Consider the following 23,863-nt stretch of genomic DNA (forward strand, 5'->3'; position numbering starts at 1 on the left):
GCTTGCTGCATTTATCTGTCAATATTGGTATTTGAACGCAAATACTTTGAGCAAAGGCGTATCTGCAATATTTGCATATAAAAAGAGTAGAAAGCATGATTAACAATCACTGAACTGAACCTTTGCGAGCACTTAATGACCCATCGTTATTTATTGTCTGGGATGGGTGGTTGGGTGTATGCGATTGATATGAGTAATATGAGGTAGATCAGTGGTAATTTACATTAATGCATAAGGAACTGCAGACAAAATGATATATAAAAGGGGTCTGTGAAAAGTATATTTGTACACAGAAACCATGAATGTATACGAAGGTAATAAGTGGAACAAATTAAGTATACGCTTATTAAATATTTTATTACAACATATCATGAGCACAATTTCTATACGACATGACCCGACAAGCAATATAAATTATCCAGTATTCTCTGCGATTTGTACCATTTAACATTGATTTTGCTACAAATTTGTATTAGCCTAATATTTTGGACACAAAGCACATTTTTATTAAAGAGAGCAAACATTTAAGGAAAAACAATGAAGCATACTTTTCAACCTGTACATCCTCTTGCTAGGTCAATGACCTAGCGTTAGTAGATATTGCTGTGACTATCATCACAGTAATAGCGAGCGATTTGTTTTATCAGAGCCCAGCAATGATTGACGTTAATCTAACGTAAATATGCACGCTCAATTCTCAGAACCAAAATCTACACAGTAATTAAAAAAATGATAATTAATGAGCTGAATAATACAAATAAGGAGCTAAAACAGTCAGTAGTAAATGTCAGAAAATATGAAAGTTTTTGTTAAAAAAAACTGGCCAATGTGCTAGTAAAATGTAAGTAGAATGTAAATCGACCATGTCTCCATTTGACACCAAATAACAATAATGCCAGTATAAGTGTAACCTTATCGATGAACAAGTCAAACAGTTATAAGTTTAATCGAACATGCCAATTTGTGTCCACAACTCGGATTTAATCACTTGATTGTAATTCAATAATTCACATCAATGATTATGCTGACCCAATATGTTTTGGAAAACTACGATATTTAGAACTAGTGCATACACGTTATCAGGCATACTAAGCCATAAACTACACTAAAATAGTAGTTGTAGTTTATCCAAATGTATCAAACATACATCATTGTAAGTTCAAGATTCAGAGAAAGTTATCACGGATTTTGAAAGAATCGTGTACATAAACTGAAAGTTATATACTGTCTCTAAGTTCCTCTATAAAATCGAGTAAAGCACCAGTTCTTGCATTGAAGTTGCTTAACAACGCCCAATCAAAATTATGAAACTTTGCATTAATTTCAGTAATATAAAGTCAAGTAATTTCATTTGGCTCAACTTTGTTGTAAATGAAGCACCTCCAGGTGAAATATACACACTAATTAAAATAATTTGTTGTCGAACACTATTAAAATATCATTAAAATCACTGTAAATATATTTCACCTATATATCTAGCTCACTTAAACTAAAAACTCAAATACCACCTGAAAAACATCCTATCTATAATAGGAAAGTGATGTTAACTGATTTTATTGTGGTTCGTGTTAAACAATAGTTATTTGTTTTTCAATAACTGGCGCCAAGGTGAGCATGTTTGTATATCTGTGTCACACAAATAAATTCCTGAGTATCTGATTTGATTCACATGGTATCAGAGTCCACTGAAAAGTGGGGGTAAATACTACACTGCCGTCTCATTCATCACTGGCAAACTGTTCTGAAATAAGAAAAGAACACAATAATTCAGTTGAACTAACAGGAGTACTATTAATTTTCTGTCACCCCCCCCAAATCAGTCCGCCTTATGTTTTGTAATATAGCAATTAGAAAAACAAACTGTGGTTTCAGTTTATTTTTCAGAAAGTAATGGCTATTCTTTTTTGTTGGGAGTAAATAACTCAAATATTCTATAGCATACCTTTTTCTTCTCCTCACGTTTCTTCTTCTTCTCCTTACGTAACAAGTAAATTACAATACCAAGAACTACATTCAATATAACAGAAATAGTTAAAAATACACCCAATGTTAGACCATCTATGTGACCAGTATAACCTGTACAAAATAATAGTAAAAAGCAAGTATTGACAGTGAACATTTTTTTTCTGCATTTGATGCTAACATCCAATACCACCATAAAAGTATGATCAAAATCTCCTGGTATATTTCTGGGAAACAGCTTCGGACAAAGTTTAGTCAAACCCGGATAGTAATCTGTGAGAAACCGTTTTGGCCACGTTTGCAGGCTTCGATTTCATGGCTTTAGACAAATAAAATGGCCGCAAATCCAACAAATTTGATTAAATAACAAGACAACATAAGGTATGAGTATAGTAATCGGCATAGACATGAATAAATACACAAAATGGCCACCAGACGGTCATTTGTGTACGAATCGCGAATAAATATGAAAATTGGTCAAAGCATGTCTTCAGCGAAATTTCTCCGGATAAACAAAAGGGCGCACAGAACCAAAAAATAATAGTCACCAATTTCGCACTGGGACTAATAAATCAAATAATACAATTGATCAATCTAAGATATGTCAGTCATCTGCCAATCATTTCATTACCTTTTGAGGAAAGCTCAATTGCTGACACAGTATTGTTCTCAGATGATTCACAGTCACATGCAGCACGTGTTGGACAGTGATGCTGATCACCTGTTGGATCTACAGTCCAAATAAACAAATATAAAACACAGTAATGAATGGAGTATCTGATTATTTGAGCAAACCCATCTAGTTTTATCATATACTATAAATTATTTTTTCAGTAACATTTCATAAAAAGGCGAGTAGAAAATGTTTACCAATTCTACGATTAAGAACAATGATTTTATTTTGCTGTTTACACTTACATTTGACCATAAAACGTATACAATCACCAGCAACCTATAGCTATCACTGCATGTCATGTTTTTCTATGACTATACTATTGTTAACATATGGCGAATTGTGATTTTGCAATAACCATCAATTAAAATAAAATCTAGAAATAACATATTTCCTCACTTGGTATTCCCCAAATCACTGGATTACTTGTGAAAATGCCACACTTTGTTTGCACTTCACATACGAATATATCTCCATCTTCTGTGTTCGCAACATTTGGCAACAATTCACTAGAACCGATGACTCGTTGGACAGACTTCTGTAATATAGAAACAAATTATCTGAATTATCAGTGCTTTTCACAAACATGGATTGTCTCAAATAGTTCAATAATAAATGCAAAGAATATTGCTATTCTTGTACCATGTACATTCAATAATACTTACATGAACTATATTGTCATTCTTGTACCATGTGATACTCATTAAAACGCTCTCACTCTTTACATTACACATTAGTTTTGTGATATTATAGTCTTGGTATAGTTGTAGAGAAACATCTTCTGTAATAAAATACACCCAAAATATAGATGAATATCATTAACGTTAATCTAATTCAAACTTTGATGCTTTGATGCTAATATAGGAATTGTTACACTCACCTATTATTTCAAGATAAATTTTCTTAAAATCAGTTCCTGATTTTGCAGTACTGGTAAGCTCGTACTCACCACCCAGTTCACATGATGGTTTTATTGTCAATGTCATGGTATATATGTGTACTTCAATGGCAAATTTCCCACTTGCTCCGTCATATACATGTCTGTCTGTTTCGCCATCTGTTACCCAAATACTAGAAATTTGAACTTCGGATGATGAAATAATGACTTCTGCGGTATCTGCATAAAGCAGTGGACATACTACGGTTGTCGGTACACCGTTTGAACACACTATATTCCACGTTGATGCACTACAGTCTAGAAAAGAATATAATTCAAACAACGAGCCTTAGTATTTTTTCAGATATAGGTACATTAAATTGGAGAGGTTCACACAATTTCTTGGTTCATCAATGAGGTCGACACAAATCTGAAGGGATGAGCTATGATAATCTAGGTACTAGTGACACAGTATCATAATTTCTTTTCTTCAAAATTTAATTTTCATTCGAGAATTAAAATATTAGTTCTGTAAATTAAAGTATTGTTTTGTTAATTCAATTCCGGAAGTTTAATGTTACGGAAAGTAAAAAAAAATAATGTGGGCACCTGTGGGTCACCGTATAAAAACCCTTAATAACAATCAAAAATATCACAAATGTGTGCATGTGTGGCACACGCAGAGCTGTGAGAAGCACACTCATTCTTATTTTGAATTAGCGTTGTCATTAAGAAAGAATAAATACATATCTTACCCAATAGCGTTGCGACAGTTTCAGTCAATATACCATGTGTTTCATTCCAGAGTGTATATTTCACCATTTCAAATATATTGAAATTAGTTTTTGCCAGAAGGTATCTTCCGCTAGTGACAAATTGACATTTTGCTTTAGTGTCCTCAGAAGGAGTTCCAAGTGGTGCCAGACACCCAATGACGTTTGAGTGATCTACAATTGAAAAAACACATTTTATCTTATTTCATACTGATTAATACATAGATTCGGTCAAATATAGTCACATGCGTATTTTAACCAAAACATGTACTACACATGATGCGTGTTAATTCCATTTAACGTCCAACTACTGATGTGCCATAGCTATCAAAAATCAATTGAAGGCAATCGAAAGTTGCTTTACTTTATTTGTTGAATAACGTTGGGTTTTGATGTTTCAAAAAACAGATTTCGTTTTCAACTCAAATGTAGTTACATCCAAACGACGACCAAACCATTTTTACACTGAACAAAATAAATGAGCCTATTCACAGTGAAGTGCTAGAACCATAGATATAAGCACATGCAGTCATTCAAAACAATTAACATATTTTAACTTACCATTTGATGTCTGATTAATATACAGGACCCCATGTAAATAACCATCAGGTACCGCGAACAGAAGCATACTGTCATTTTGAATATAATATGCATGATCCCACTCAACAACAGTATGTGTGTTGCCAGGAATCATAAGATCTGAATGGTAAATAAATATATATATATATAAACATATACCATGTAATGGTTTGCTATTACTATATTAATTTACCTGTACGCATACCACATTTAAACATAATATCATAACAGTCGACTAAAAAACATTTAAATGTTTACTATATTGTGTAATATCGAATAACTACAAATTCCTAAAACAAGGTGCTTACCCCTGATAGGTTCACTAGGAACGTAAGGTGGCGCCATACATTCACGTACAAGTACTATTAATAGTAGAGTTAATGGTAGAAATAGTTTCGGTACATTCATTTTCAGATATGATGAGCGCGCTGTATCATACTGCATTTCTGTAAAACAATACAGATTGTTGATATAAGTGATGTAAATTTATTAACACAAGCAAATTCCAAGTCCTACGGGTCCCGTAATTCGCCTAATTAATGGCTGACATTGTAAATAAGCATGACACCATGTATTGATTACATCAGAAAGTCATCCTCTCGCCAATGCGTCCTTCCACACTAATTGAACAAAAGTCCGTGTTTCGATTAATACTCTTTACTCCATACATAAATATTGCAGAATGACGATTAACTGAAATGTAACTGAAACAAAATAATAAATACATATACAATGATAAAATAAATACAAGTTCAGTGTAAAGTATCTAAAACATATTTATTTGCTGCATAGTCTTTAACATAGACACAGTATAAGTGTAATCTGAGTAGAATGTGACTTCCAAGTCACATAATATTCAAATGTATGCATGGACAAGTCAGTCTGACGCGAGGGTTCGAACTACGAGGGCGCTATATTGCTGGAGAGCCTCGTTTTCGTCTACGCAATCACTCTGTTATTGGCCATTGCAGCGATATAATTATTATATTGGTTATTCACGTGCAGCGTCTGCAAAAGGTCGCAAACGTCAAATGTTTTTTGGTTTTTCGTGAGATTAGTAACCATACATTGCAGTTTTGTACAAAAATTCCATTTGTTAATGAAGTTTTTTTTTTAAAAAACGGTAATTTAACGATCTTCTATTTTATGTTTACTGACATCAAGGACACGTTTTATTCACATTATCAGTAGAATATCACAGGTCACAGATCATGAGCCAAGTTGCTATTTTCACCACACATTCCACCATAACTCCCGAGTTAGTGTACACAATTTTAAGACTTTACCACTCTGAACTTGCAAACGTGGCAATGTTGAACTTCGTGTGTTCACGCCTCCCTCGTCCCCGTCAATACCCTGACGGGCGCAAAGAGTGGGAACCCAGGTAGGTCTATGGTTTTAACCGGGGTTTCGAAGTTGTGTATCGGCTGTATATGTACCCTAATTCCAGTCATTCAAAATCATATTATGATTGACTTTCATAATAAATATGACACAGACCTCGGGCTGCCAATGAACACCGTAGGATTTTCCATACCCGGACTCTGTGGCAAGGATATAAAAATATTAAATTACTATGAGGGTCGACAAGTGGTATTTTTCTAAGCTGTAATCAATTGATTTTATTTAGGTAATAATATAATTTATTAAATAAAAAACGGAAATTCGTAGACATGGGCAAGGTGTAAAATGTAATCAGCTATTTTATTCGTCCGTAATTTGTACAAAGATCATATTTTTCATAAGCGTATAAAGCATTTTCCAAATTAAATGTCGTAGTTCTTATGCAATTTCCAAAATTATTAAATATATTGTGAAAATGAAATTAGGAATTTGCTTTATCTGTAAAGTTTAAAAACCCATTTTTACTGTCCATGGAACTTTTATTATTTCTCGTAAAATCGAAAAATGTCTTTTTCGTAACCTGTACCAGCTATTCCCCCTTGCCCCCACTACTATATGTTAAATTTATTTCGCCATTTCAAAATTATACAAAAAAACATACTATATTAATAAGTTTATTTTTAGCAATCATTTGACTTCAATATTCTTGTAAGAAAAGGAACAAATAAATAATAATTTGACTGATTATTCAACAACAACAACTGTCGATCGATCGTTTATTGTACAGAGTCAGTAAACGTCTATGCTTATCTCCTGTTTATGTGTTCATCCAGTAATCTGAACTGTGTAGGGAAAAACAAACATCTTATTTCTGGAGTCGAGGCAGCTTCCGGGAAACAAAATTCTAGTAGGGAATACATGTATGCCACATGTTCAATAAATGCCTTGCGGTATCCAGCAAAACAAGGTCTCGTCCACTCGCAATAAATAACATCTGATAGGATCATTTCCACTAATGTGAAATAGATCTGCATCTCTGGTAACTGCACTATGCAGGGCATTCATGTTTAGCTAAGAACGACTCCCGATATATGCATTTAGTAGAATAAAAACATGTTTGGGATTTACATGTAACTTTTCATGTTCAAAGAACAGGAATACCTGACTCTGGATAAAGCCATGACAAGAAAACACATTGCGACAACCAAAAGGTATATGTACAGCTTTAATGAAGGAAACTATATGTACAGGTTTAATGATAGAAAATAACAGTTCAGGAAATACGAAGTTTCGTAAAGAGAGACGCGAACCAATTTTGTATAACGAGAATTTTTTTTAGTAACGATAACAGCCAGTCACCCAGAAAGCACACACCTGTGAAAAAAACAAAAGTTTACAATTATATTTAATCAACAGTCTCAATATGTAACCAGTATTTAATAAATATGACAATCGGATAATTGTATTTAATATACTGGAGATTGGAGAGTGAGATTCATTTCATGTTAAAATGACACGTACATTTTACAAGATGCGTTATTTCATTATATATGAAGTACGGAATTTGTTTATGTCACAATAACTCGCCCTTGAATGTTAATATCAGACACACACTTTGTTAGCTTCGGCCGTGTTTTTATACCCGCCATTTAGAAAATGTCGCAAAAATCCGGGCAGCGAAACCACACTAGGTCTGCGTAGGCAGCCATCTTGGAACTGAAAAACGTCACCCCAATAAACCGGAGGAATATAAAAATGTCGTCGTTGAGCCACAGTAAAAATAACGCCGTTCGATGCGTTATCATACAACTTCTTTGTATAGTTATGTTTTTCGGTGTAGCAATTCTGAACTTGCAATCGTGGCAATGTTTAGCGTGGCGATAGCGAAACCCACAATCGAACAGAAAATCATTAATAAAATTGAAACCGCTCCACAGATTCTTTAGAAAATTCGAAGGGCTAGACTTACCTGGTTCTCAGTGATAATGCCAGATTTCAAGCAAATTCCCTGGACGTAAATACGAGATTACACGGGAACAAATTTAACGATGAAGACATCGAACGGTCATAGTTAACAGCGCCCTCTATAATTCCATTCAAAGATAATGTGAACTGTTGCATGTAAATAGATGATTTTCCGTACAATTGCGAGATCTCGCGAGATGCATGTAAGACGCGCGTCGAACGTCTACCGCAAAAATCGAACGATTTGATTTTGAAATTCGAGTTTCTTTATTTCGTAGCTCACATCGACCAGCCGATCTTCGACAGAGGAATATTGCTTCCGAATACCATTACTTAATCGAAATTGCCTATCATCAAATGTATACAGCACATTACTAAGCATGGAAATGTCCCCGAAATACTTTCGCGTTTGTCGAATCCCACGCGATGTTTGACGACAGAACGACGCCATGACCTTTGTTTGTCCTGTTGTTACGTTCGATTTCACGCATAACGCGTGATTCTCGCAGTGAACGGAAAATGGTCAATTAGGCTCTCTCGCGTCAGGCTGAAGTGTAAGTTCTATAAATAGCTCTGAGAAATAGAAAGTACACTAGTCCACTAATAATGGTTCTACTAAAACCAGAATGTTTCGTAACATAAACCTATGTAAAGTAAATGAATAAGTATAGTCAAACGTAATTAAATATATACTAAAGTATTGATTGTTCTGGCTATGGTGATGTTATGTAATGGCACAATAAACAGTGTACGCTATATTTACACCATAATGGCACTTAAATCAAACCATATAAAGCACACGTGTGAAATCACTCGCCGTGTTTGCAGACCTTCCTGGGCAATCAGTTCTCAGTGAAACGGTTTGCAATAGCAAGATATTGATGGATCTCAAAGGTGTACATCTGTACCGTACAGTTGGTTGAGTCACACTGCCAACCCATCTGATTTTAATCTCAGATAAGAACTGACCTTAACACTATGAATAACTGTCACCAATAACTCTGCGTGGCGCTATTCACCACATGATTTTATCCAAGTGTATAAGTGAATATTATATTGAATAGTACGCAGTAAATTAAAAAGAAACAACAAAAAACATAAAAGTAATTAAATACACAAAATGTTGATTTGGCCATAACAATTATAATACAATACAATACAAAGTACATTGTATACTCTCAAGAATTCGGAACACAACAGCAGACTATATATAATAAGTCTTCCACCATAAATTACCCCCGACCTATGTACGGTACATACTGCCCAGTAACTCTCGAAACATTTCTGAAAATTTGTCAACAACATATTGAACAAACGACGTCTAAATTTAATTTAAAAACGCAAGTAAGTTGCTCTGAGCAATAATAATATGTATCTCAACAATTATTTTGAGAGTCTTTTAATAAATGGGTAGAATTGATATGAAATATTGTACTGACCTGACATGGCATGTATACCAATGTGCATTGCAAGTGTGTCTTACGACAAATGACTTAGGGTATCGTGACCTGTGACGTACTCGATTGTTCCATTATATTTATAGGGGTGAAGCATCATCAACTATGCTAATGTAACTACGTTATTCTGGTTTTGTTGTACACTAACAAAGCGGGAAATTGTGTTATCAGGTGTTACCTTTGTAACTGTTCCGCAATTTACTCGTAAATGTGAGTCATATATAAGTCTCATGCCACTAATTAGCCACCACCGTTTGTAAACAGCGATTTTCGTCAGGTGAGCGCTTATTGAGAGCGTGCATTAATGCCTGGGTCAAACGTGGGACTAATATGTGATCTTTTGTTTACTACAGTACCTGTGAGTTTATTCTGTGTGTATTTGTATGTTTTAATATTGTGATTTTCCCAGAGAATCATATAGGTGCAGTCCCACTAGTAGGTGAGTCTTGTTTATCTCAATTTTGTCAGAGTTTGAGCTGACCAACATGTGCGTTTTTTCTCTTATGTGCTTGATTTACTGGTCTGCTAAATTCCCACTTTATCATTTTCATATATCAATCAGCCCATATGTTAACATTGCCATCGATGGAGTTCAAATTAGAGATATAAGCCCTGTATTCTCGACATTGGCAAACTTGTCGTTTACTCAATTCGCATGCGTACTGTAATTGGTTACCGCGCTGGCACACTTGTACTGACATGTCAACATACATATGAGCGCTCATTTAAGCTTCATCAATGGTCATGTTGAAGTTAAGGTGGAAAGTCCTCGCACACTAGTTGATATTCGCTTAGTTTTCGGGCAGTAAATTTATTTTAAAGTAAGTTCTATTGTCAACTATCATTTCATATCTAGTTTCACTTCCTGGTCATCGACCTGTCGCCACGTTTATGCAGTGCATTGACGTTACTCGAAACTTTGTACTATAAAATCAGACTGGTATTCAAATATAGACGCTGCTTGTCCCAATAACTCGTTCATTCAAACGTACTGTATGCAACCTACTCGCCACTCTTATTAACTGCATCCAGTAGTTATTGTTATTTAGTCCAGGGACAGCCTGGTTGGCCAGATTTAGTCGACGAGAATACATGGCTACAGCAGTCCCTCCTCCAAACAAACCGTTTACTGTTTAGTCAATCTTGCTCAGATTACCTTTATTTTATGATATAAAAATAAATATATGTGGACGTTGCGTTGCTGGGGTTAACATGCGTAAAGGCCTAAATGAATAAAACATGACTTAAACACCTTAATTCGACATTACGAATACATACGATGAAATGTTTTATTGGTTTCAAATTGGTGAATTTCATTAAGTGTTTTTCCAGTGATCACACAATGTGTGGGCGATTTAGTTTCGCTTCTTTACAGTTGAGCTATATTTAAATCAGCTGATTCATACACTGTTCTCTGATATAATGCTAGGCACACGCTGCAAGCAATACTCGTCTTACCAGATTAACTGAAGTAAAATGCTGTCCATTCAATCAGTGGCCAGCCGTGGGAAGCTCTTCACACTAGGTTTGATTACACTGAGTGAGTATGTTATTGTAGTTTATTTATACATTTCACATACAACTTACTCGAAATACGATTACAGAAACCAACTACTGGAACGTAAATTGAACAAATACTTGATTTCAATTACATTATTTAGAAACGAAATCAATTATAGTTTTGCCATAGGTTATGAAGTAGAAATGAAAAACCACGCCCTCTATTGATGAAGCGCTTCTAGTTATCAGAATAGATTGAGCATGCATCATCCTGTTTAATTATACCACAGTGGAATATGTAAAATGACATATAGTTATGTAAACGAATATATCACATACATCAAAATTGTAGTTTCGAAAATCATACACTTCTTTTATATAAATAATAACCTGTACATTTTTGGTAAATTTACATAATATTTATATTACATATAAATTGCGTTCTATATATATATATATATATATATTTTCTATATTTTTCAAGACTTGTCAATTTGCAGCAGTGCTGGTACTGCATTTACATGTTTTGAGATTGGCGATATTTTCAATATTACGTGTCCATTTGAAACATCGCAGTCAGTAACATTGCAATCCGTCAGATGGTCGGTGGATGGCGTGAATAGCCTAATCGCACATCAACTACTCGGGGATGAAAAAGAACAAAACGTTGTCGGTGATAATAATATAATTAACGGACCACTTAGTCTGACAGTTAATACTACTGGCATGAAAGAAGACATCAATTATGTTTGCACTGTTACATACCTGAACGGAAACCATAGTCAACAACAGATGTGTCATGTTGAACTTCACACATGCGGTAAGCAATGTTCGTGCAATAACAATTAAATGACACCTATATGACTAATGTGAGTGCCACATTTCCGTCATCACATCGTGCTTTACAAATATGAATTGTTTAAGTTAAAAACATTCGCGAAGCACTGTGGGTAGAATTATGTAGGCGTGGCTATTAAAATGTATCTTGCTGACTGACTGCCTGTAGAAGGGCGTACGTAAATATGGAACGCTCCTGTATATACAGATAGCAAAGCTTTGGGCTAATCTGCACTGGCTCGGAAGGTTGTAAATGATTAGCTAGTTTGAATTTGCATAACAATACTGACAATGAACGTGCATTCAACGCCACAAGTTTTTTTGTTTTTTTAGCCAATCAGAATTCATCTTCCGAGCCAGTACAGATCAGCCGAAAGCTTTAGTTTAGTTACCTCACTGTTACATAACAGTGATTGACAAGAGTTCATTCACGAGAGATTCTATTCTCTGCCCTGGAATACCGGTAACACCTGAGCGGAGCGTAGTCAACAATGACGGTTACAGTGAGTGTAAAGAACAAATGACTATTACCCCGAGATGCACAGTGTGATATTTACAATAGTCCCGGGGATGTCGAAAAAAAATCAGTGTCTGTTTACATATTTACCTCATCCATAGTCACGTAGTATCATGATTTTCCACCTGGACGACGCCGGCGAGTTCATTTTGAGTGAGCTTTCAGTGATGCACTGTGCCACTCCTTTATTAATATAACAGCTGGGTTTGTAAAACTTCGTTTTCACTAATCCCGGGAAGAGGGTCGGATTCACTAATGGGAATTTACCAACGGGTGTGCGAGGCACCCTAGTGGTGTATCAATTATGTTTCATATTGGACAGGGGCCCTTTTTACATGATTTTGAACTAGTGTTTATGTGGTTGTGTTAAATTCAGTTTACCATGAATTATGTATTAACTACGTGATATTACGTCGCATTAAACATGCTATTTTTAAAATGTGTTTCTGGAGTGAATTTAGTCTTACTTGATACAATAATAATTAATATCGCTCACTAGGAGTGAACCAAGGTCTGCACTGACAAGGTTTGCCCGAACGAGGTTCTCTCCCACGCTGATTCACCAACATTTCTACTATTGGGTTTTGGCTTGTACTGAAGTACTGTATGACAATACTATGTTAAACTGCAGGTAATGCGGGCGCCGATAACCGTTGAGATCGAACACTAGTTTGTACTGTAAACTGTGTAGCACGATTATAATTATAGAGCAGCGCGTGTTGACGAAACAATCCTAATACTGTTAATATACAGACTTTGTGACCGTCATTGTGACTACGGCGCGTGCTCTTTCCTCATCGATCAGGTGCTTCCGGTAGGGGTTTTCAAGACAATCTTGACCAATTGTGCAAGTGGCCATCTGTTTTATTTATATTGTGTTTTGTTTTCAATTCGCAGATTCCTTGTCTACGCAATCACTGGCGAGTGCGAATCACACTACAATTTGGGATGTTCAAAACTCGACACAAAAATACATTGAGATGCTTTCTTACATACTGGGAGCGATTTTAATCGTTGTGGTTTTCACGATAGTAGCCATTGTCGTCTATTGTCGACGGAAAAGAACAGAGGTAATATATCTAAATCCTTAGCGAGTCTTGAAATCATATTATTTTTTGTAAGAACACAGATACACAGAGTTGTTGTTATTTTAATATGTCGACTTTAATTTCTTGAATGATTTTTTCACTGATAATAATTTGCGTCATGTGATACTCAAAACTGTTATAATTTCTATCGATGTTTGTTATTTTTTAGGTGAATGATCCAAGCTATACTGCTATTACCCGGGTTTCGTCTAATACTACAGAAGCGTAAATGGATGAACTGTGTTCTATGTTTACTGTATATGTCTAATTGAAAGAAAAATACAGCTAAACTAACATAGAATGTCATATAGTCTGTTCCATTCGCCTGTGACATGGAAGTTTGGTGTACATGAATTATTTTATTTTTGACGATAAGCAAACTCTAAGGCGCTTATATTTGCGTGGATTACATATGCTTTCATGAATTTTCTAATACATTTCACATAATTACAATCATCTCGAAATTAGTCATTGTATTCAGTCTTATACGAAATAATCGATATTGTAACATTATCCTTTGAATGTCGTGGACAATGCAATTGTTTTTGTCATTTTAACTACAATACACGATATTCAAATCAATACCGCTGATGATAATCAAACCCGCATGTTTTCATGTATCGTATATATACGATCAACACTGTGTATTGCATGTCACTTAGTATATAGTATACAGACTTTATGATGTATGTTCTTTCAAATGTAATTATTTAATATATGGTGAATTAATTACCAGAACATTATTGGTATTATTCTGGTTTTGTTCGTCAATCATTACGCTGATAACCCACTTTCTAGTCTGAATTTACTCCATGTGTACTTCACCCATACCCTGTTGCAATATATAAACTGACATTGTCAACGCATGACTACTTAGAAAAGATGACGTAATGCTATGTAGAATTTTATTGACAACTAATAGAATGAGATTGATGAAATCATGAAACAATACAGGAAATATACGAGAGAAAACATCTCCCGTCATACTTATGTGATGATCTGTTTGGACACTCCTTTAATTTTATTTATTATACAATACCAATACTCGAGGAATGAGCGTAACTCAACGGGACAGAATAATTTCCTGTACACTCATATATAACAGAGTAGCCCACCCCTGTTCTATTTCCGATCCGTCTTCCGACCGGAGGTGATTGACCTGAGTCACGTGGTCAGGTAAATCCCCTCCTCGGATTCTTCCTGCTCAGCGGGGGAAACTCAGATTGGTGTTACGCCATGGCCGTTCAAAAACTGTTTTATTTTTGCTTTTATTATTTGCATCTGTAATTCAGCTTTTCAGTATTTGTACAGTATGTTTTAAGAAATTGATTAGATGAGATTGAAATTATTCCCGTTCAGTTTCGGTCATTTATTCGTTATTCTTAGAAGTCATGATGCCATCGCCGCTACATGATACACGCTGCACTGTGTTATCAATGAAGCTTTCGAACAATAACTTTCACCGACATTGAACTTTATTCGCTTCGTGATAATCGCTTTTTATGTTGCTTTGATCATGTTTTCAGTACCAGTTATATTCGATTCAATGTCACTTATTACTCAACTCGGATATAACTTTACTATTACTATGTACTAGGTTACTATGTAATGAACATGATTGTGTGAAATCGTGGGCCGACGTTTTTAGTGGTTGGTATGACGACGCAAGCGCACATATAACTCCGACAAACATTGTATTTTGTTTTTATTTCATGTGAATCTCTTGTGTTTTCCTCTCCCTGCTCGACGGCGTGAAACTCGGTCAATAAAAGTTATACGTAAGCACAACCTTGATCTACAATCTATTATTTTTGCAGACACTCCCCATTTATGTCGGAAATTTGTGTCACACTTACATCGAGCCTCTTACATTGAGCATCAAACTGACAACATCTAAGGCAGTAACCTGTTTTCAACAGTCTTGGAATGGCCACTCAGAAACAGTGCATGGCTATAGGGAAAGCAATGTGAGAGTGCGCCTGCTACTGTGTATTTATCAAACTAACCATTCAGGCGTGTTGTGATGTTTTGTTATATGCACCTACGCCCAATATATATGTCTTTGTGGATATTTATTTATTCCTGCTGTTAACCCCTACCACTGGGGTGTTAGGCAAAAATGTACTACACTGTATCGTCTAAAAATGAAAATACGATTTTTAGTAAATTTTGGATCGATGTATTTACTTATTATTTGTGTTGTTTTCAGGCAATGTTTGTGCAAACTAGTAAACATCCTTAAGGTAACAACTTATTTAGAATGGGTAGTTATACCAAGTTAGTGATACGTCTTTTTATACGCCCTCACAGTGCAACAAAACGTTTGTTTGTGGCTGTCAATAGAGGGCGTCTTACATATCTACATTTGTATAGTGTTTACCAGGAATAGTGTTTGACAAGACTTACAGATCAAACTAAATCAACGTTTAGCAGTGCAGAGAATTATTAAAAATCCTTCCCATTTAATAATTAAAATACCTGTCTTTTGAAATTCTGACCCACTCTCCAATTATGAAATTATCATAAGAAACATGTGTTTACGCGAAATGGTCTCACATTTTGTTGTTATAAATGTGTGACCTTTTGCAAAATTACGTAATATTGTACATTGTCATTCGATACATTTGAGTGATTCTATTTATGATTGCTTGCTAACATTTATACCAAACAAAGCACTTTCCTTGTTAGGTGGCCCGGGATCAACAGGTAATCATAAAGTTGTAAAAAAAGGATGCAATAATTGTGTATGTGCAGGTGTAATCAAACAAAATCTGTACATCAAACTAATAGTTTAATTTTAATAGTTTAATAGCTTTACAATGCTAACTGACTGTCTGTAGAAGTGTAAATGGATCGCTTTTTTACAGACAGATAACAAGCACAGCATGTTTCTAATCAATCATTGGTTTCTTGTGTACAATTTTCCGTGGACGAGACACCCACCCCCTATGACGAATATTAGTGTGGCGAAATTTATCACCTAGAATAAGATAACTGCTGATAGAAGCTCCAATAAATCATAAAAAAACACATGGGCAGAAATCATTTAATACAACAAATTCAGATGGTTATATTCATGAATAAATAATAATCTCAAATACTGATAATATATAAAAAAAAACTCTACTTGTTTCTACCACAATAAGGAAAAAGCTGGTTAAGGGTGAGCAGTTACCCCAACTTTGGGATCAAAGCGATTTTAAGGGCATTCCTAGCAGAGCGGATCGCCACTATAAACACAATTACATTAAACACATTTAATTCTTTCTTGACAAAATTATAAAATGCCAAAAGTTAATATAAAATAAATATATCATCTCGAACAATTGCTAAAAGTAGACATACACCTCAGAGTGGATAAATATTTTTGAAGATAAATGCAAGTAGTTTAGCATGCACTATAGGTACGACCATGAGGGCGCTGTTCATATTGGGATGCGATGACGTCATGCATGGATGGGGGAATTATGCATAGATGAGCATAAATGATGACGTCACAATTGGAATTCGTGCATAAATTAGCATAAATGAGAGAACCATGCTCGTAAAGGGTTAATTTGCATGAGGATGACCTCACAATGGGATACTGTGAATACATTTGCAAACATAAATAGATTTGAATACGAGGTCGTCACTAGGTCATCGTGAATACATTTGCATACATTACCATCATTTAAAAAAAAAAATTTAATTGGATTTTTTAATTTTTTTTTCAATTATTTTAATTGTACGAGCATGGATTTTTCAGAATATATCATGGAGGGCCCTCACACCCCCACACACACTAATAAATATACGTCATTTTGAAAACAAACAGAGTTTATTACACAAACGATTGGTAAAACTACCAAGATCAATGACATGGAATATATTTTTTTTTTGTTTGAGTAAATAATCAAAAAAGAATGGATTAAAAAAACTGAGTAATATATAAGAATGATATTATTAGGAGTAATATTAATAAGAGTTATAAATAATAAACATGACATTTTTAAATGGTTGAAATACATAGAGTATAAATTTTCAAACCCGCTTAGGTATTCACACTGAGTAATATACGAATAATACATAGAGTATACATTCTCAAACCCGGTTAAGTATTTGATTATGAAACTGACACAAGAAGGTTAAAAGTAGTAAGATAAGTTGCATGGAATATATTTTTTTGTTTGTTTGAATAAATTATCAAAAAAAATGAATAAAAACTGAGTTATATAATAATAATACATATATAACACGATAGTTAAGTATTCTCCAAGGAAAATCAAGCAAACTAGATTGAAATAGAAAACCCACCAAGTGTCCTACATTTCACTGTACTATAGAGAATGAATGCTAAAGTATGATTGGCATTCTTATTCTATATATGCTGTAGTATGATGTCAAAGAGTTGGGAATCCATTTCACGTGTTGATAACGTGATTTCACGGCAAACTAAACACATTTTGGGGTTTGATTTATATCGTGGAAGCAGAAAATGTGTATAACGTTTGGAAAATTTTCCAACCAAATCTGGGTGAATGCATTGAAATGCATCGTAACACATGGCAGTTTTACCACTTTCAATTTCGAACAAAGCTTGGTCAATGTAGAGACGAATTTCATTATTCTGACTATCTTCATCGGCGAATCCATAAGATAAACACAAATGCTGCCTTTGTGAAGGATGTTCTATCTCACACCTGAGGCAATTGGCTTGACTTATACGACGTACTTGTGTAGAGATGAATTCAGACGATTTTCTTTATAACAAGTTTATCCAATGGTTTCCTGTTGCCTATGAAAAAATACAAAGAAAATATCTATATATAATTTCACCCATAATAATCACTGGTAAACGTTTAGCAGATTGAACTGTATTTACAACAGTCTCAAAAGTATCAGTTTGCAAAATTGCTAACGAAATGACTAAACTGCCTGGTATTTAAAAGTCGCGCCACTCTGAATGAATCTATATAACAGCAGGGGTAGAGGGATCATACCTACATCTTTTTAGTCGCGTCCACTCTGGACGAATCTATATAACAGCAGGGAAAAAAGGATCAAATAAAACGAACATACCTGACAAGACGTTGATTTGTGGTGAAATGTCATTCAAATCTTGGAGCTGGTTCAGGATACACCATGCTTGGTATGGTAGTCGTTATAGTACTCACGAATATGTACGCCGGCAAAAAGGAATTCACGGTCACATACAGATTGTTTATGGTCCACAGCAGATATGTGCAAATGTTCTCACCTCTTGGGGGTCATCCAGCTGTTACATCGTGTTACATCGTCGTCACCAGCTGATGGACGCGTTGTACCACCGTCAGATGATTTAGATGTAGGCAGCGCATTCGTGACTTGTGGTGTAGTAGACATACTAGTACTTTGTTCATACGTCAAAGGTATCACGTCCTGTACGAGACTGCATGAGAAATCATTTAGGTATGTGTGCAGCTGATTCGATGCCATCTTACAACAACGTTAGTCAACTACAGAAATGAAATGTATTACTCAAATCTTGTGTTCAAGATCTAAATCTAGGTCACTGATTGGACGTTACAACTTCTTGGGGGTAGAACATTTTATTTAGACAAGTGTTGAAAAAGACAAGCCACAACCACATTCCACGGAACCATTAAACTTGGTGATGACATAGATAAATATCCCAAGGTTGTTTTGTTTACTTGAAGGGTATGTCTTTTGTCAGCATTTCCATTGCACACAACTATTCGAAAATTATTTTACACACAACTCTAGTTTTCACTTTTCGAAAATTATTTTACTGATCAAAATACTTTTATCATCCCCATCATGCAATCTGCCATAGTACTTCAGGAAACACAGTGGTGATCGTCAACTACAGATAACATTCCTCGGAGCCATTAAACTTGGCGACGAAAGATGAACGTTGATGAATGCATCTGACGGGCACCATAATCCATTTTTATCAGACCACACAGACACACAGATGTTTATAGTAAAATAAACAGATCGCATCTGTTCCTGGATTCAGGGGAATATGAATGTCTGCTATCTAAGGCATTTGAGGGTGTTAGGCCTGTGTTAGGATGGTGTTATCAAAAATACAAATTCGTTCGAGCGTATATAGACTCGTGAATTCATAGTTCCAGCATGTCTAAATGACTGCCACTCATTACACGGGATGAAATGACGTCTACTGATCAAATAAGGTAATGGATTCATTTTTACTTTTTGTTTTCATGTTGTAAACACTAGCCATTAGTTTGGGATATGTGAGTTTTTTTGTTTTTTGAAAAAACTGTCAGTTGAAAGCAAGGGAAAGCGTCTACCCATAAGCCTTTGCGTTTTTAAAGAATGCGTTATCTTTTTTATGCTATGAGAGACATTCGGATTTTTTATAAATTTGCACACAAATAGTAAGTCTAAGTAGGTAGAAATGTATACTAATGAAGGCTTGTTTACTAAAAACGAATACTACAATGTTTTCAAATGATGTTATACCATGGTCATTCGGAAAGAATGCCCTGACACAACGAATCATGACTGGGACTCACTCACCGAGCGTACCCCCTTCACTTTTAAACAATTATTATGTGCGGTGTTTTCCCAATTACTCTTTTAACTAGACTTGGTCTTATTTTTTCACGAAGGTCGACATATTGTATAGCGTTACCCGTCAACATGTCTGAACATACCAACGTTAATTGAATCGAACATAAATGCATGCCCTCTATGTCTAAGTAAGTTGGCGCTGATTCAAAACTCTTGTCATTTTCAGACGTATGGAAGAAAATTCAGATGAAGGGTAATTTATTTATTTATTTATTTATTTATTTATTTATTTATTTATTTATTTATTTATTTATTTATTTATTTATTTATTTATTTATTTATTTATTTATTTCCAATTTTATGTGAGGGGAAAATAAAACAAGATAAAACATGTTTTTATTTTCGAATTTACAGGGAAAGTAATATACAGCTTCATACTTTGTCAGACCTAGAACATGGATGTGGTTTTATAAGCAGGTGTGTACTATATGAATATTTCGTTCTATATGCGTGTGAAGATTAGTAAACAATATGAATAATAAAAATAATATAACTCTTATTTTTTCAGTGAAGACGACACACCTGAGCAATCACCTACAAAAGATAGTGTTTTGTTATTTATTTATTTATTTATTTATTTATTTATTTATTTATTTATTTATTTATTTATTTATTTATTTATTTATTTATTTATTTATTTATTTATTTATTTATTTATTTATTTATTTAGAATTTTTGAATCTTATTACAGTGATACTGATACCATGTGGCATCGAAGAGATTAAACAAATCGAAAGCGTGTTACCCTATTTCAGAATACATGTATTGGTGCACGATCATTTTGACTCCATTATCTTTGTGGGCGATGCGACAGAAGGTTCCAAAGACATATATCTGTTTCTGAAAGATAAACACTACAACGTCATTATAAAAATGACCGGTTTTCTGGGAAAGACGTATTATTGCACTAGGTGTGACTATTCTTATTCTAAACGTTATGAACACGTGTGTCCGACAGGGTGTTTGAGTTGTGGAAATCAACGGGACTGCGTGGTTACACGTTGGGAAAAATGCGGAAATTGTCACAGATTTGTCAAGAATGAAGAATGTTTTGAATGGCATCAAAAGTCGGTTAATGGGAAAAAAACGTTCTGCCAGTCAGTCCAACGTTGCGAAAAATGTCACAAACTTCTCAAATATCGTGATATTTCAAATGTAACGAAGTTTACTGCAAAACCTGCAAGTCTTTTTAGACGTACGACCACTTGTGTTACATTCAACCACTTACCGATAGAAAAAAGAACCAAGAATCTGTCAATTCGATGGAAGAATTTGAGGAAGATGACTCTGACAGCCACGGTAACTACGTCTTTTACGATTTTGAATACGCGGCTGACGAACATTGCACTCATATTCCAGATCCGTGCGTGGCGAGAATTCCACCCAATACGGAGAAAGTGTTCAATGGTCCAAGTACCTTGGAAGATTTCTGTGAGTGGGCATTAGAAAAAAGAGCATAATGGGATGATTTTCATCGCATATAATTCAAAGGGGTACGATGGAATTATGATTCTGAAATACTGTCACAATCACAATATACTACTCAAAGTCATCATTAATGGTTCAAAAGTCATGCAACTATACATCCGTCTTGCAGATATCAAATTCATTGATAGCTTGAATTTCCTGCCCATGGCTCTATCTAAACTTCGTTATTTTGACCCAGATGCTAGGAGGCTAGAAAGACATTCTACACATGGTACAATGGAGAAGTAGAAAAGAACTTTGTTTATGATTTACGTAAAGAACTGCTCAAGTACTGTCGGAGATATGTGCGCATACTCGAGGAGTGTTGTTTGGCATTTAGATCGATGATGATGGATCGTATCAAAGTTGACCCCTTCAGTCAATCAATCATATTTCGAAAGAAATTCCTGACTCCTGATACAATCGAAGTTGTGCCTGGTTACCTTAGCGTCCAGAATTCATCCGCAGATGCTATAAGATGGATGGAATACGAGAGACACGTCAATAACACAACATGTTCGTAATTCCAGAAGGGAGATGAAAATCTACTACCAAAACCTTGTATGAGTACTTCGGTTGTTACTTTCATGAATCAAGACGAATGTCACCACGGTGTCAATGAACGCCAGCTGACGGGTGTTTGGTGCACTCCGGTATTGTCAAAGCATGAAGAAGGAGGCTATCGCATCACCAAGGTATAAAAAGTTTGGCATTACGATGAGTCGGCAACCTACAACCCCGAGACTGGAGAAGGATGGTTGTTCACCGAGTACATCAACATGTTTCTGAAAATTAAACAAGAGTTTTCCGGTTATCCAGAGTGGTGTTGCACCGAGAAAGACCGAACCATGCCCATCCAAAGAGAAGGTACCACAAAAGAGTAGGTATTGTGATGGACCAAAGCTCTCGCCAAGCTAAATATCAACTCGTTCTGGGGAAAGCTGGGACAGAGATCAAACTTTGGACAGAGTATGTATGTAGAAACGGTCGCCAAACTGTTGGAAATGTTGATGGATAGTACAAAGGACGTCACAGATCTTTCTTTTGTCTCTGACGAAATGGTTGTTGTCCAGCACTGCAATAAAGAAGACTACCTTACCGAAGCACCCAATACGAATGTTGTACTGACTGCCATGACGACGAGCTATACCCGACTTAAACTTTACAGTATTCTGGAGAAATTAGGTAGTAGAGTCTTGTACTTTGACACAGATTCAATCATTTACATCCAGCGAGCTGGAGAATGGGATCCACCGACGGGCGATTATCTCTGAGATCTGATGAGAGAAATAACTCCAGCGGATAATTACATCATACATTTAGTATTGGGAAGACCGAAAAATTACGCATACTGACTACACAAACCGAGCAAAAGGGGGAACCAGACGGTGTATAAATTACAGAAATCAACTGGAAATTAATTTTCACTCCATGAATCGACTCGTTCGGAGAACAAGCAGTCCTCTACATGTCAAATAATGCGCAAGGGAGATAGAATATACAATAGAGAAGAAGTTAAAATGTACAGTTGAGTGTATGACAAATGGGTGATACACGATGATTACTGTACCTCCCATACAGCTTTTAAAATTAAATATATAAATAGAAGCGAGATCGTCAGTTACCCTCCATTCATCCATTTGAAACTTGACATGGGCTCTACCAAATCGGACGTGGTTCTATCACTCGTCTATTCTGGCTTATGCAAGATTGAAACATCCATTTACCTCTCTTGTGTGCCATCCCACGCAGTCTGGGAAGACGTTTTTAGTCAAACAGATATTAGAACAATGTGACAGCGTCATATCTCCTCCACCAGATGTTATCTATTGGTGCTACGGCGAGTTTCAGCCAGCCTATTTGGAAATGATGAAGACAGTGCCTCGAATTTGTTTTATCGAAGGGGTACTTCCTAATATTGGTAGAATAATCGACCCGGGTAAAAGAAACTTGTTGGTGACAGATGATCTGATGACAGAAACGGGTAACGATAAACAAATCGCCCAGTTCTTCACGAAAGGATCCCACCATCAAAATTTATCCATAATACTGATTTTGCAAAATCTCTTTCATCAAGGCAGGCAATCGAGAACCATCAGTCTAAACACGTACTACATTTTCCTGTTTAATAATTTTCCTGTTCTGGCTAAGCAAATGTACGCCAGAAACATTAAGTTTCTTAAGGAGGCATTCACTGATGCCACCCAAGAACCTCACGGATACCTCCTCGTGGATCTGATGC

The 23,863-nt window shown here is 35.4% G+C and overlaps 2 protein-coding genes across 5 annotated transcripts in view; one reads left to right on the top strand and one right to left on the bottom strand.

The window, feature by feature from the left end:
• LOC102800479 (uncharacterized) overlaps nucleotides 1–15,360 on the top strand; it is a 31,068-nt gene extending 15,708 nt beyond the window's left edge. The window contains exons 1-6 of one of the 3 annotated variants that reach the window (XM_006818473.3): nucleotides 9,777–9,840; nucleotides 9,984–10,069; nucleotides 11,060–11,170; nucleotides 11,615–11,950; nucleotides 13,382–13,554; nucleotides 13,742–15,360. In XM_006818473.3, the coding sequence (XP_006818536.1) occupies nucleotides 11,107–11,170; nucleotides 11,615–11,950; nucleotides 13,382–13,554; nucleotides 13,742–13,801 (633 nt within the window). In that variant the 5' untranslated portion in view covers nucleotides 9,777–9,840; nucleotides 9,984–10,069; nucleotides 11,060–11,106 and the 3' untranslated portion in view covers nucleotides 13,802–15,360. Of the gene's footprint in view, nucleotides 1–9,776; nucleotides 9,841–9,864; nucleotides 10,070–11,059; nucleotides 11,171–11,614; nucleotides 11,951–13,381; nucleotides 13,555–13,741 lie in introns of those variants that run through there. The other 2 variants (XM_085499175.1, XM_085499176.1) reach the window with 2 other exon arrangements.
• Nucleotides 339–5,307, bottom strand: LOC144355222 (uncharacterized). Of its 2 annotated transcripts, none has more exons than XM_085499579.1 (9): nucleotides 5,173–5,307; nucleotides 4,847–4,984; nucleotides 4,268–4,459; nucleotides 3,516–3,830; nucleotides 3,301–3,416; nucleotides 3,035–3,173; nucleotides 2,594–2,692; nucleotides 1,943–2,007; nucleotides 339–1,741 (listed from the first exon to the last, which is right to left on the bottom strand). In XM_085499579.1, exons 1-9 carry the CDS (start codon nucleotides 5,270–5,272, stop codon nucleotides 1,706–1,708), a joined length of 1,200 nt encoding a protein of 399 aa, XP_085355705.1. In that variant the 5' UTR covers nucleotides 5,273–5,307; the 3' UTR covers nucleotides 339–1,705. The 2 variants fall into 2 exon arrangements, with proteins under 2 accessions (XP_085355705.1, XP_077866740.1); XM_078010614.2 differs by having other exon boundaries at nucleotides 1,943–2,076.
• Nucleotides 15,361–23,863: the final 8,503 nt, after the last annotated feature.

Source organism: Saccoglossus kowalevskii, chromosome 5 (assembly GCF_978046115.1).
Source record: "Saccoglossus kowalevskii chromosome 5, keSacKowa6.1, whole genome shotgun sequence".
In the NCBI taxonomy this organism is placed as follows: domain Eukaryota; kingdom Metazoa; phylum Hemichordata; class Enteropneusta; family Harrimaniidae; genus Saccoglossus; species Saccoglossus kowalevskii.